This window comes from Oncorhynchus nerka, linkage group LG14 (assembly GCF_034236695.1).
Source record: "Oncorhynchus nerka isolate Pitt River linkage group LG14, Oner_Uvic_2.0, whole genome shotgun sequence".
Lineage (NCBI taxonomy): Eukaryota > Metazoa > Chordata > Actinopteri > Salmoniformes > Salmonidae > Oncorhynchus > Oncorhynchus nerka.
This window is the reverse complement of record NC_088409.1, coordinates 100,000,438-100,015,322: the sequence shown is the minus strand read 5'-3', so window position 1 is coordinate 100,015,322 and position 14,885 is coordinate 100,000,438. Positions and strand designations below refer to the sequence as shown.

At 46.1% G+C, this 14,885-nt stretch overlaps 1 protein-coding gene across 1 annotated transcript in view; it reads right to left on the bottom strand.

Annotated features, from left to right (window-relative positions):
• bckdha (branched chain keto acid dehydrogenase E1 subunit alpha) overlaps positions 1-14,885 on the bottom strand; it is a 46,895-nt gene that overhangs the window by 25,196 nt on the left and 6,814 nt on the right. Inside the window, 5 exon segments of the mRNA XM_065027243.1 lie at positions 721-862; positions 4,634-4,840; positions 6,889-7,050; positions 12,442-12,550; positions 13,262-13,348. Coding sequence (XP_064883315.1) covers positions 721-862; positions 4,634-4,840; positions 6,889-7,050; positions 12,442-12,550; positions 13,262-13,348 — 707 coding nt within the window.

Genomic DNA, 14,885 nt, shown 5'->3' with positions numbered 1-14,885 from the left:
CAGGTAGTGTGCAGGTACAGACAGGTACAGACAGGCAGTGTACAGGTACAGACAGGTATTGTACAGGTACAGACAGGTACAGACAGGCAGTGTACAGGTACAGACAGGTACAGACAGGTAGTGTACAGGTACAGACAGGCAGTGTACAGGTACAGACAGGCAGTGTACAGGTACAGACAGGTAGTGTGCAGGTACAGACAGGTAGTGTGCAGGTACAGACAGGTAGTGTGCAGGTACAGACAGGTACAGACAGGCAGTGTACAGGTACAGACAGGTATTGTACAGGTACAGACAGGTACAGACAGGCAGTGTACAGGTACAGACAGGTACAGACAGGTAGTGTACAGGTACAGACAGGCAGTGTACAGGTACAGACAGGCAGTGTACAGGTACAGACAGGTAGTGTGCAGGTACAGACAGGTAGTGTGCAGGTACAGACAGGTAGTGTACAGGTACAGACAGGTACAGACAGGCAGTGTACAGGTACAGACAGGTAGTGTACAGGTACAGACAGGCAGTGTACAGGTACAGACAGGCAGTGTACAGGTACAGACAGGCAGTGTACAGGTACAGACAGGTAGTGTACAGACGGGTAGTGTACAGGTACAGACAGGTAGTGTACAGACGGGTAGTGTACAGGTACAGACAGGTACAGACAGGTAGTGTACAGGAACAGACAGGTAGTGTACAGGTACAGACAGGAACAGATGGGTAGTGTACCTGTAGGTCATGGCCTCGATGAGGAAGGGCTGGTTCTCGGCCACAGCCCTACGGCGAGCCTCCTTGGTAGCGTTGTACACAGCGAACACATCGTTACCGTCCACTCTGATAGACATCATACCGTAGCCTGGACCGCGTGCGGCTGAGAGGACCACAACACAGGATCAGTTCACAACATGACACACAGATCCTCAGAACTCATAGATAAACAGTAAACCTTTCTCCTTTTAGCAGACTCTCTTATCCAGTCACTACAGTAGGGAGTCATTTAACAGACTCTCTTATCCAGAACCACTACAGTAGGGAGTCATTTAACAGACTCTCTTATCCAGAACCACTACAGTAGGGAGTCATTTAACAGACTCTCTTATCCAGTCACTACAGTAGGGAGTCATTTAACAGACTCTCTGATCCAGAACCACTACAGTAGGGAGTCATTTAACAGACTCTCTGATCCAGAACCACTACAGTAGGGAGTCATTTAACAGACTCTCTGATCCAGAACCACTACAGTAGGGAGTCATTTAACAGACTATCTTATCCAGAACCACTACAGTAGGGAGTCATTTAGCAGACTCTCTGATCCAGAACCACTACAGTAGGGAGTCATTTAGCAGACTCTCTGATCCAGAACCACTACAGTAGGGAGTCATTTAGCAGACTCTCTGATCCAGAACCACTACAGTAGGGAGTCAATTAACAGATTCTCTGATCCAGAACCACTACAGTAGGGAGTCATTTAACAGATTCTCTGATCCAGAACCACTACAGTAGGGAGTCATTTAACAGATTCTCTGATCCAGAACCACTACAGTAGGGAGTCATTTAGCAGACTCTCTGATCCAGAACCACTACAGTAGGGAGTCATTTAACAGACTCTCTGATCCAGAACCACTACAGTAGGGAGTCATTTAGCAGACTCTCTGATCCAGAACCACTACAGTAGGGAGTCATTTAACAGACTCTCTGATCCAGAACCACTACAGTAGGGAGTCATTTAACAGATTCTCTGATCCAGAACCACTACAGTAGGGAGTCATTTAACAGATTCTCTGATCCAGAACCACTACAGTAGGGAGTCATTTAGCAGACTCTCTGATCCAGAACCACTACAGTAGGGAGTCATTTAACAGACTATCTTATCCAGAACCACTACAGTAGGGAGTCATTTAGCAGACTCTCTGATCCAGAACCACTACAGTAGGGAGTCATTTAGCAGACTCTCTGATCCAGAACCACTACAGTAGGGAGTCATTTAGCAGACTCTCTGATCCAGAACCACTACAGTAGGGAGTCATTTAACAGACTCTCTGATCCAGAACCACTACAGTAGGGAGTCATTTAGCAGACTCTCTGATCCAGAACCACTACAGTAGGGAGTCATTTAGCAGACTCTCTGATCCAGAACCACTACAGTAGGGAGTCATTTAACAGATTCTCTGATCCAGAACCACTACAGTAGGGAGTCATTTAACAGACTCTCTGATCCAGAACCACTACAGTAGGGAGTCATTTAACAGATTCTCTGATCCAGAACCACTACAGTAGGGAGTCATTTAACAGACTCTCTGATCCAGAACCACTACAGTAGGGAGTCATTTAACAGACTCTCTGATCCAGAACCACTACAGTAGGGAGTCATTTAACAGACTCTCTGATCCAGAACCACTACAGTAGGGAGTCATTTAACAGACTCTCTGATCCAGAACCACTACAGTAGGGAGTCATTTAACAGATTCTCTGATCCAGAACCACTACAGTAGGGAGTCATTTAACAGACTCTCTGATCCAGAACCACTACAGTAGGGAGTCATTTAGCAGACTCTCTGATCCAGAACCACTACAGTAGGGAGTCATTTAGCAGACTCTCTGATCCAGAACCACTACAGTAGGGAGTCATTTAACAGATTCTCTGATCCAGAACCACTACAGTAGGGAGTCATTTAGCAGACTCTCTGATCCAGAACCACTACAGTAGGGAGTCATTTAACAGACTCTCTGATCCAGAACCACTACAGTAGGGAGTCATTTAGCAGACTCTCTGATCCAGAACCACTACAGTAGGGAGTCATTTAGCAGACTCTCTGATCCAGAACCACTACAGTAGGGAGTCATTTAACAGACTCTCTGATCCAGAACCACTACAGTAGGGAGTCATTTAACAGACTCTCTGATCCAGAACCACTACAGTAGGGAGTCATTTAACAGACTCTCTGATCCAGAACCACTACAGTAGGGAGTCATTTAACAGACTCTCTGATCCAGAACCACTACAGTAGGGAGTCATTTAGCAGACTCTCTGATCCAGAACCACTACAGTAGGGAGTCATTTAACAGATTCTCTGATCCAGAACCACTACAGTAGGGAGTCATTTAACAGATTCTCTGATCCAGAACCACTACAGTAGGGAGTCATTTAACAGATTCTCTGATCCAGAACCACTACAGTAGGGAGTCATTTAACAGATTCTCTGATCCAGAACCACTACAGTAGGGAGTCATTTAACAGACTCTCTGATCCAGAACCACTTACAATAAGATAAGAATAACCACATATTACAAATAAAACTTTCTTCAGACATCGAGTCTCTTATCTCCCTGGTGTTATCTCCCTGGTGTTATCTCTCTGTTGTTATCTCTCTGTTGTTATCTCTCTGGTGTTCTCTCTGGTGTTATCTCTCTGGTGTTATCTCTCTGTTGTTATCTCCCTGGTGTTATCTCCCTGGTGTTATCTCTCTGGTGTTATCTCTCTGTTGTTATCTCTCTGGTGTTATCTCTCTGGTGTTATCTCTCTGGTGTTATCTCTCTGGTGTTATCTCTCTGGTGTTATCTCTCTGGTGTTATCTCTCTGTTGTTATCTCTCTGGTGTTATCTCTCTGTTGTTATCTCTCTGTTGTTATCTCCCTGGTGTTATCTCTCTGTTGTTATCTCTCTGGTGTTATTGTTTTGTACTGCACCCCAGGAAGACTAGCTGTTGTTATCTCTCTGTTGTTATCTCTCTGTTGTTATCTCTCTGTTGTTATTGTTTTGTACTGCACCCCAGGAAGACTAGCTGTTGTTATCTCTCTGTTGTTATCTCTATGTTGTTATCTCTCTGGTGTTATCTCCCTGGTGTTATCTCTCTGTTGTTATCTCCCTGTTGTTATCTCTCTGTTGTTATCTCCCTGTTGTTATCTCTCTGTTGTTATCTCTCTGGTGTTATCTCCCTGTTGTTATCTCTCTGTTGTTATCTCTCTGTTGTTATCTCCCTGTTGTTATCTCTCTGTTGTTATCTCTCTGTTGTTATCTCCCTGGTGTTATCTCTATGTTGTTATCTCCCTGTTGTTATCTCTCTGTTGTTATCTCTCTGGTGTTATCTCTCTGGTGTTATCTCCCTGGTGTTATCTCCCTGTTGTTATCTCTCTGGTGTTATCTCCCTGGTGTTATCTCTCTGTTGTTATCTCTCTGTTGTTATTGTTTTGTACTGCACCCCAGGAAGACTAGCTGTTGTTATCTCTCTGTTGTTATCTCTCTGTTGTTATCTCTCTGTTGTTATCTCTCTGTTGTTATTGTTTTGTACTGCACCCCAGGAAGACTAGCTGTTGTTATCTCTCTGGTGTTATCTCTCTGGTGTTATTGTTTTGTACTGCACCTCAGGAAGACTAGCTGTTGTTATCTCTCTGGTGTTATCTCTCTGGTGTTATCTCTCTGGTGTTATCTCTCTGGTGTTATCTCTCTGGTGTTATCTCTCTGGTGTTGTTGTTTTGTACTGCACCCCAGGAAGACTAGCTGTTGTTATCTCTCTGGTGTTATCTCTCTGGTGTTATCTCTCTGGTGTTGTTGTTTTGTACTGCACCTCAGGAAGACTAGCTGTTGTTCAAGTTAAACGCCAGCTGACGGGAACCCAAACAGAACAACGTGCTGCCCGTCTTACCGATGCCGTCCCCCCGGTACTGCTCGTTGGTCGGCGTGGAGATGGCGTAGCCGTTGTTACGGCAGAAGAAGATGAGCGGGCACTCCAGGGTCGCAGAGAAGTTGAACCCGGCGTGGGCGTCGCCCTCGCTGGCCGCGCCCTCTCCGAAGTAACAGATCACAGCACGGTTGGTGTTCTCTCTCTTCGCTGCGTACGCTGCCCCTGCCGCTGGTACACAGAGGGGGGGGTTAGGACAGACAGAGGTTAGGAGAGAGAGAGACAGAGGAACAGACAGACAGACAGAGAGACAGACAGACAGACCTCCAGACAGAGGAACAGACAGACCTCCAGACAGAGGAACAGACAGACAGACAGACAGAGGAACAGACAGACAGACAGACAGTGTGCTTACACTACCAGGTTCCAGATGTATCATTTATACCAGTGTAGTCTATAAAATATAAAATTAGTCTTAACTCAAGATTCGAGACAAGTTCCTGAATAAGGGACAATAAAGTTAAGTGGATTGAAAAATCAGGAACAAACTCTGGGCCCAGTTATAGCCAGTAGCTAAATAGGAAGAAACTCTGGGCCCAGTTATAGCCAGTAGCTAAATAGGAAGAAACTCTGGGCTCAGTTATAGCCAGTAGCTAAATAGGAAGAAACTCTGGGCCCAGTTATAGCCAGTAGCTAAATAGGAAGAAACTCTGGGCCCAGTTATAGCCAGTAGCTAAATAGGAAGAAATTCTGGGCCCAGTTATAGCCAGTAGCTAAATAGGAAGAAACTCTGGGCCCAGTTATAGCCAGTAGCTAAATAGGAAGAAACTCTGGGCCCAGTTATAGCCAGTAGCTAAATAGGAAGAAACTCTGGGCCCAGTTATAGCCAGTAGCTAAATAGGAAGAAACTCTGGGCCCAGTTATAGCCAGTAGCTAAATAGGAAGAAACTCTGGGCTCAGTTATAGCCAGTAGCTAAATAGGAAGAAACTCTGGGCCCAGTTATAGCCAGTAGCTAAATACAGGGCCTGGCAAAAGTCAACTCATCCCCCTTGGCGTTTTTCCTATTTTGTTGCATTACAACCTGTAATTTAAATAGATTTTTATTTGGATTTCATGTAATGGACATACACAATAGTACAAATTAGTGAAGTGAAATGAAAAAGAAACTAGTTCAAAAAATACAAAACTGAAAAATGTATTTAAATAAGATGTTAAATAAGATAACATGTTTGGTATTCGTCAAAAGGTATGTGGGAGACTCCCCAAACATATGGAAGAAGGTACTCTTGTCAGATGAGACTAAAATTGAGGTTTTTGCCCATCAAGGAAACACTATTTCTGGGGCAAACCCAACACCTCTCATCACCCCGAGAACACCATCCCCACAGTGAAGCATGGTGGTGGCAGCATCATGCTGTGGGGATGTTTTTCCATCGGCAGGGACTGGGGAACTGGTCAGAATTGAAGGAATGATGGATGGTGCTAAATACAGGGACATTCTTGAGGGAAACCTGTTCCAGTCTTCCAGAGATTTGAGACTGGGACGGAGGTTCACCTTCCAGCAGGACAATGACCCTAAGCATACTGCTAAAGCAACACTCGAGTGGTTTAAGGGGAAACATTTAAATGTCTTGGAATGGCCTAGTCAAAGCCCAGACCTCCATCCAATTGAGAATCTGTGGTATGACTTAAAGATTGCTGTTCACCAGAGAAACCCATCCAACTTGAAGCAGCTGGAGCAGTTTTGCCTTGAAGAATGGACAAAAATCCCAGTGGCTAGATGTGCCAAGCTTATAGAGACATACCCCAAGAGACTTGCAGCTGTAATTGCTGCAGAAGGTGGCTCTACAAAGTATTTACTTTGGGGGGGGTGAATAGTTATGCCCATTCAAGTTCTCTGTTTTTTTTGTGTCTTACTTCTTGTTTTTTAACAAGAAACAATATTTTGCATCTTCAAAGTGGTAGGCTTGTTGTGTAAAATCAAATTATACAAATCCATTTTAATCCCAGGTTGTAATGCAATAAAATAGTAAAAATGCCAAGGGGGGTTAAATACCGTCGCAAGCCACTGTAGGGACAAACTCTGGGCCCAGTTATAGCCAGTAGCTAAATAGGGCCTGGAGTGTTTCCTAGCTAGGTCACATGGTCAGGAAGACCGAGATTAGAATTTCAATTCTCTAAACCGTTTAAAAAATTTGTAACATTTGAAATGTACTTTCTGAATTGACTGGAATCGATATGGAGTTAATCCCAACCATGATCTGAGACAGGGGCTCACCTTGTGGGATCTGAGTGGCCAGAGGAGAGGAGATGGTGACGAAATTGAGGTCTTTGCTTCCGTAGTGAACGGGCATCTGGCGTCCCTTGCCCAGGTCGTCAACGTTGGCATAGCACTGAGCCATGAACAGATCCAGGGGGAAACCACGGTACATCAGCACGCCTACCGACAAAACACAGAGGGTACATCATCACGCCTACCGACAAAACACAGAGGGTTGTTAAACCCTAGAGGACACAGAGGGCTGTTAAACCCTACAGGAGGGCTGTTAAACCCTACAGGACACAGAGGGCCGTTAAACCCTAGAGGACACAGAGGGCCGTTAAACCCTACAGGAGGGCCGTTAAACCCTAGAGGACACAGAGGGCCGTTAAACCCTACAGGACACAGAGGGCCGTTAAACCCTAGAGGACACAGAGGGCCGTTAAACCGTAGAGGACACAGAGGGCCGTTAAACCGTAGAGGACACAGAGGGTTGTTAAACCCTAGAGGACACAGAGGGCCGTTAAACCCTACAGGACACAGAGGGCCGTTAAACCCTACAGGACACAGAGGGCCGTTAAACCCTACAGGACACAGAGGGCCGTTAAACCCTACAGGACACAGAGGGCCGTTAAACCCTACAGGACACAGAGGGCCGTTAAACCTACAGGACAACCCTAGAGGACACAGAGGGCCGTTAAACCCTAGAGGACACAGAGGGCCGTTAAACCCTAGAGGACACAGAGGGCCGTTAAACCCTAGAGGACACAGAGGGCCGTTAAACCCTAGAGGACACAGAGGGCCGTTAAACCCTAGAGGACACAGAGGGCCGTTAAACCCTAGAGGACACAGAGGGCCGTTAAACCCTAGAGGACACAGAGGGCCGTTAAACCCTAGAGGACACAGAGGGCCGTTAAACCCTAGAGGACACAGAGGGCCGTTAAACCCTAGAGGACACAGAGGGCCGTTAAACCTAGAGGACACAGAGGGCCGTTAAACCTAGAGGACACAGAGGGCCGTTAAACCTAGAGGACACAGAGGGCCGTTAAACCCTAGAGGACACAGAGGGCCGTTAAACCTAGAGGACACAGAGGGCCGTTAAACCCTAGAGGACACAGAGGGCCGTTAAACCTAGAGGACACAGAGGGTTGTTAAACCCTACAGGACACAGAGGGCCGTTAAACCCTAGAGGACACAGAGGGCCGTTAAACCCTAGAGGACACAGAGGGCCGTTAAACCTAGAGGACACAGAGGGCTGTTAAACCCTAGAGGACACAGAGGGCCGTTAAACCTAGAGGACACAGAGTCAATGTTAAACCCAGAGGACACAGAGGGCCGTTAAACCCTAGAGGACACAGAGGGCCGTTAAACCCTAGAGGACACAGAGGTCCATTAAACCCTAGAGGACACAGAGGGCCGTTAAACCCTAGAGGACACAGAGGGCCGTTAAAGCCTAGAGGACACAGAGGGCCGTTAAACCCTAGAGGACACAGAGGGCCGTTAAACCCTAGAGGACACAGAGGGCCGTTAAACCTAGGACACAGAGGGTGTTAAACCCTAGAGGACACAGAGGGCCGTTAAACCGTAGAGGACACAGAGGGTTGTTAAACCCTACAGGACACAGAGGGCCGTTAAACCCTAGAGGACACAGAGGGCCGTTAAACCCTAGAGGACACAGAGGGCCGTTAAACCCTAGAGGACACAGAGGGCCGTTAAACCCTAGAGGACACAGAGGGCCGTTAAACCCTAGAGGACACAGAGGGCCGTTAAACCCTAGAGGACACAGAGGGCCGTTAAACCCTAGAGGACACAGAGGATGACGTTAAACCTAGAGGACACAGAGGGCCGTTAAACCCTAGAGGACACAGAGGGCCGTTAAACCCTAGAGGACACAGAGGGCCGTTAAACCCTAGAGGACACAGAGGGCCGTTAAACCCTACAGGAGGGCTGTTAAACCCTAGAGGACACAGAGGGTTGTTTAACATTGAATGAGAGTCAATGTTTATTCAGAATCAGAATTAGCACCGTCTGTTAAATAGTTTGAATAGTTTGATATGGTCGTATTCACTAGGATCAACCGCACGCGTCCATTAAAACAGGGAGGGATCACCTCTAATTAATGGTTTATTATTGGCCCGAGTTAAAGCATCATTTTAGTTTCATCAGCGTTTCACTCAGCTTTGAAGCAAAACTGTATCAAATTTACAGTCCAACCAGCGAGGCGGAATGGGGAGGTGAGATGTGATGTGAAACAGTTTGTTCTCTCACTAAACCCCCGTTGAATAGTCCCAGTCGTTATTAGCTAGACCGTCGCGGCCCCAACCAGCCCCTGGGGAAAACGACAACACGCGGTTACCTAGGTTACCACATTGGCTCACACAGCAGACAACGTGACCTTTAAAAAGTCAATTACAAAACTAGATTTTTAAGAGAAGTACATGTTTGAAGATGACTTTTCAACACTGCCTGCTCCAGAGCGTTCTCGCTACTTAGAAAACATGCCATATCGTAAGGGCTTCCCTCATGCCTCTTTTCACGACGAAGCTAGCAGCCACTAGCTAGCTAACGACAGGAGCATTAAGCTAGCCAAGACCAACAACACAAACAAACTGACTACACAGCTACCAGTAGAGAACAGAGTTAAACTGACTACCCAGCTACAAGTAGAGAACAGAGTTAAACTGACTACCCAGCTACAAGTAGAGAACAGAGTTAAACTGACTACACAGCTACAAGTAGAGAACAGAGTTAAACTGACTACACAGCTACAAGTAGAGAACAGAGTTAAACTGACTACCCAGCTACCAGTAGAGAACAGAGTTAAACTGACTACCCAGCTACAAGTAGAGAACAGAGTTAAACTGACTACCCAGCTACAAGTAGAGAACAGAGTTAAACTGACTACCCAGCTACAAGTAGAGAACAGAGTTAAACTGACTACACAGCTACAAGTAGAGAACAGAGTTAAACTGACTACCCAGCTACAAGTAGAGAACAGAGTTAAACTGACTACACAGCTACAAGTAGAGAACAGAGTTAAACTGACTACCCAGCTACAAGTAGAGAACAGAGTTAAACTGACTACACAGCTACAAGTAGAGAACAGAGTTAAACTGACTACCCAGCTACAAGTAGAGAACAGAGTTAAACTGACTACACAGCTACAAGTAGAGAACAGAGTTAAACTGACTACACAGCTACAAGTAGAGAACAGAGTTAAACTGACTACACAGCTACCAGTAGAGAACAGAGTTAAACTGACTACCCAGCTACAAGTAGAGAACAGAGTTAAACTGACTACCCAGCTACAAGTAGAGAACAGAGTTAAACTGACTACACAGCTACAAGTAGAGAACAGAGTTAAACTGACTACACAGCTACAAGTAGAGAACAGAGTTAAACTGACTACCCAGCTACCAGTAGAGAACAGAGTTAAACTGACTACCCAGCTACAAGTAGAGAACAGAGTTAAACTGACTACCCAGCTACAAGTAGAGAACAGAGTTAAACTGACTACCCAGCTACAAGTAGAGAACAGAGTTAAACTGACTACCCAGCTACAAGTAGAGAACAGAGTTAAACTGACTACCCAGCTACAAGTAGAGAACAGAGTTAAACTGACTACCCAGCTACAAGTAGAGAACAGAGTTATAAAACTGACTACACAGCTAGAAGTAGAGAACAGAGTTATAAAACTGACTATTACTGAACAAGTGAAACGTCTAACCCGTGACAGCGTCTACACACGGTGCTCTAGTTACATGTAACATACAAGGATACCGGGTCACGTGGTAGAGCCTGAAGCTACAGGGCTCTCCTCACAGGCTCTACGTCCCTAACGTGGAGCCATTGTGAACCATAACTTGAGATTTTTGACCTAGTTACACACAACAGCCTTTTTTTTGGTATGTTTTGTTATTTCTGACAAGAGTTGGCTCTTCTACACAAGGGGTCGAGGGGAATTCCTTATTAGATGAATATCGACTCAGAGTATCCTTAAACAGTGGTGAGATGTCAACAGGTCTTCCTCTCATTAAACACTATTGAAGCCTTACCTGCTTCCCTGTACTGGTCTTGGGTCGAGAGCTGAATCTTTACCTGCTTCCCTGTACTGGCCGAAGACCAAGTCCCTTGGGTCGAGAGCTTGAATCTTTACCTGCTTCCCTGTACTGGCCTTGGGTCGAGAGCTGAATCTTTACCTGCTTCCCTGTACTGGCCTTGGGTCGAGAGCTGAATCTTTACCTGCTTCCCTGTACTGGCCAAAGACCAAGTCCCTTGGGTCGAGAGCTGAATCTTTACCTGCTTCCCTGTACTGGCCTTGGGTCGAGAGCTGAATCTTTACCTGCTTCCCTGTACTGGCCTTGGGTCGAGAGCTGAATCTTTACCTGCTTCCCTGTACTGGCCTAAGACCAAGTCCCTTGGGTCGAGAGCTGAATCTTTACCTGCTTCCCTGTACTGGCCTTGGGTCGAGAGCTGAATCTTTACCTGCTTCCCTGTACTGGCCTTGGGTCGAGAGCTGAATCTTTACCTGCTTCCCTGTACTGGCCTAAGACCAAGTCCCTTGGGTCGAGAGCTGAATCTTTACCTGCTTCCCTGTACTGGCCTTGGGTCGAGAGCTGAATCATTACCTGCTTCCCTGTACTGGCCGAAGACCAAGTCCCTTGGGTCGAGAGCTGAATCTTTACCTGCTTCCCTGTACTGTCCTTGGGTCGAGAGCTGAATCTTTACCTGCTTCCCTGTACTGGCCTAAGACCAAGTCCCTTGGGTCGATAGCTGAATCTTTACCTGCTTCCCTGTACTGGCCTTGGGTCGAGAGCTGAATCTTTACCTGCTTCCCTGTACTGGCCGAAGACCAAGTCCCTTGGGTCGAGAGCTGAATCTTTACCTGCTTCCCTGTACTGGCCAAAGACCAAGTCCCTTGGGTCGAGAGCTGAATCTTTACCTGCTTCCCTGTACTGGCCTTGGGTCGAGAGCTGAATCTTTACCTGCTTCCCTGTACTGGCCTTGGGTCGAGAGCTGAATCTTTACCTGCTTCCCTGTACTGGCCGAAGACCAAGTCCCTTGGGTCGAGAGCTGAATCTTTACCTGCTTCCCTGTACTGGCCTTGGGTCGAGAGCTGAATCTTTACCTGCTTCCCTGTACTGGCCTTGGGTCGAGAGCTGAATCTTTACCTGCTTCACTGTACTGGTTTTGGGTCGAGAGCTGAATCTTTACCTGCTTCCCTGTACTGTCCTTGGGTCGAGAGCTGAATCTTTACCTGCTTCCCTGTACTGTCCTTGGGTCGAGAGCTGAATCTTTACCTGCTTCCCTGTACTGGCCGAAGACCAAGTCCCTTGGGTCGAGAGCTGAATCTTTACCTGTTTCCCTGTACTGGTCTTGGGTCGAGAGCTGAATCTTTACCTGCTTCCCTGTACTGGCCTAAGACCAAGTCCCTTGGGTCGAGAGCTGAATCTTTACCTGCTTCCCTGTACTGGCCTAAGACCAAGTCCCTTGGGTCGAGAGCTGAATCTTTACCTGCTTCCCTGTACTGGCCGAAGACCAAGTCCCTTGGGTCGAGAGCTGAATCTTTACCTGCTTCCCTGTACTGGCCGAAGACCAAGTCCCTTGGGTCGAGAGCTGCAGCGCTGCCGATGTGTGTTCCCTCCTCTCCATAGTTTGTCATGTAGAAGGATATACGACCCTGCAACACACACATCATTAGAGTCCTGTCTAGAGATGTCACATCATTAGAGTCATGTCTAGAGATGTCACATCATTAGAGTCCTGTCTAGAGATGTACCACCCTAAAACACACACATCATTAGAGTCCTGTCTAGAGATGTCACATCATTAGAGTCCTGTCTAGAGATGTACCACCCTAAAACACACACATCATTAGAGTCCTGTCTAGAGATGTCACATCATTAGAGTCCTGTCTAGAGATGTACCACCCTAAAACACACACATCATTAGAGTCCTCTGTCTAGAGATGTCACATCATTAGAGTCCTGTCTAGAGATGTACCACCCTAAAACACACACACATCATTAGAGTCCTGTCTAGAGATGTCACATCATTAGAGTCCTGTCTAGAGATGTCACATCATTAGTCCTGTCTAGAGATGTCACATCATTAGAGTCCTGTCTAGAGATGTCACATCATTAGAGTCCTGTCTAGAGATGTACCACCCTAAAACACACACATCATTAGAGTCCTGTCTAGAGATGTACCACCCTAAAACACACACACATCATTAGAGTCCTGTCTAGAGATGTCACATCATTAGAGTCCTGTCTAGAGATGTACCACCCTATTCCCTATGGGCCCTGGTCCAAGTACTGCCCTGTAGGGAATAGGGTGCCATTTGTTCGGGCAGACCCCATGACAGACCTAGGTGGTAGCGCTCAGTCACCTGTCTCTGAGACTCATACAGGATACGGTCCATGGTGTTCAGAAGGGTCATCTTCTGGTAGAAGTTCAACACTTGTTCCTTGGAGAGCTGTGGGGGGGGGGGGGGAGGAAGGGCCAACACAATCAGCCAATCAGACAGGGAGCGTAGTCATAGAGATAGGGATTCTAATTCTATTGACAAGGTGCTGTATAATACTGTGGTAGTCATAGAGATAGGGATTCTAATTCTATTGACAAGGTGCTGTATAATACTGTGGTAGTCATAGAGATAGGGATTCTAATTCTATTGACAAGGTGCTGTTAATACTGTGGTAGTCATAGAGATAGGGATTCTAATTCTATTGACAAGGTGCTGTATAATACTGTGGTAGTCATAGAGATAGGGATTCTAATTCTATTGACAAGGTGCTGTATAATACTGTGTAGTCATAGAGATAGGGATTCTAATTCTATTGACAAGGTGCTGTATAATACTGTGGTAGTCATAGAGATAGGGATTCTAATTCTATTGACAAGGTGCTGTATAATACTGTGGTAGTCATAGAGATAGGGATTCTAATTCTATTGACAAGGTGCTGTATAATACTGTGGTAGTCATAGAGATAGGGATTCTAATTCTATTGACAAGGTGCTGTATAATACTGTGGTAGTCATAGAGATAGGGATTCTAATTCTATTGACAAGGTGCTGTATAATACTGTGGTAGTCATAGAGATAGGGATTCTAATTCTATTGACAAGGTGCTGTATAATACTGTGGTAGTCATAGAGATAGGGATTCTAATTATATTGACAAGGTGCTGTATAATACTGTGGTAGTCATAGAGATAGGGATTCTAATTCTATTGACAAGGTGCTGTATAATATTGTGGTAGTCATAGAGATAGGGATTCTAATTCTATTGACAAGGTGCTGTAAACTGTGTACGCCTTGGGTATTATGTTGTATACTGTACTGACACCTGCAGTAATAGCCTACGGGTTACTGACCTGTGTAGTATCAACTAGTACTATGGGTCCTCTGAGGGGTTAATGACCTGTGTAGTATCAACTAGTACTGTGGGTCCTCTGAGGGGTTAATGACCTGTGAAGTATGAACTAGTAGAGTGTGTATTGTTACCTGTGGGTCCTCTGATGGGTTAATGACCTGTGTAGTATCAACTAGTACTGTGGGTCCTCTGAGGGGTTACTGACCTGTGTAGTATCAACTAGTACTATGGGTCCTCTGAGGGGTTACTGACCTGTGTAGTATCAACTAGTACTGTGGGTCCTCTGAGGGGTTAATGACCTGTGTAGTATCAACTAGTACTGTGGGTCCTCTGAGGGGTTACTGACCTGTGTAGTATCAACTAGTACTGTGGGTCCTCTGAGGGGTTACTGACCTGTGTAGTATCAACTAGTACTGTGGGTCCTCTGAGGGGTTAATGACCTGTGTAGTATCAACTAGTACTGTGGGTCCTCTGAGGGGTTACTGACCTGTGTAGTATCAACTAGTACTATTTGTACTGTTACCTGTGGGTCCTCTGAGGGGTTACTGACCTGTGTAGTATCAACTAGTACTGTGGGTCCTCTGAGGGGTTACTGACCTGTGTAGTATCAACTAGTACTATGGGTCCTCTGAGGGGTT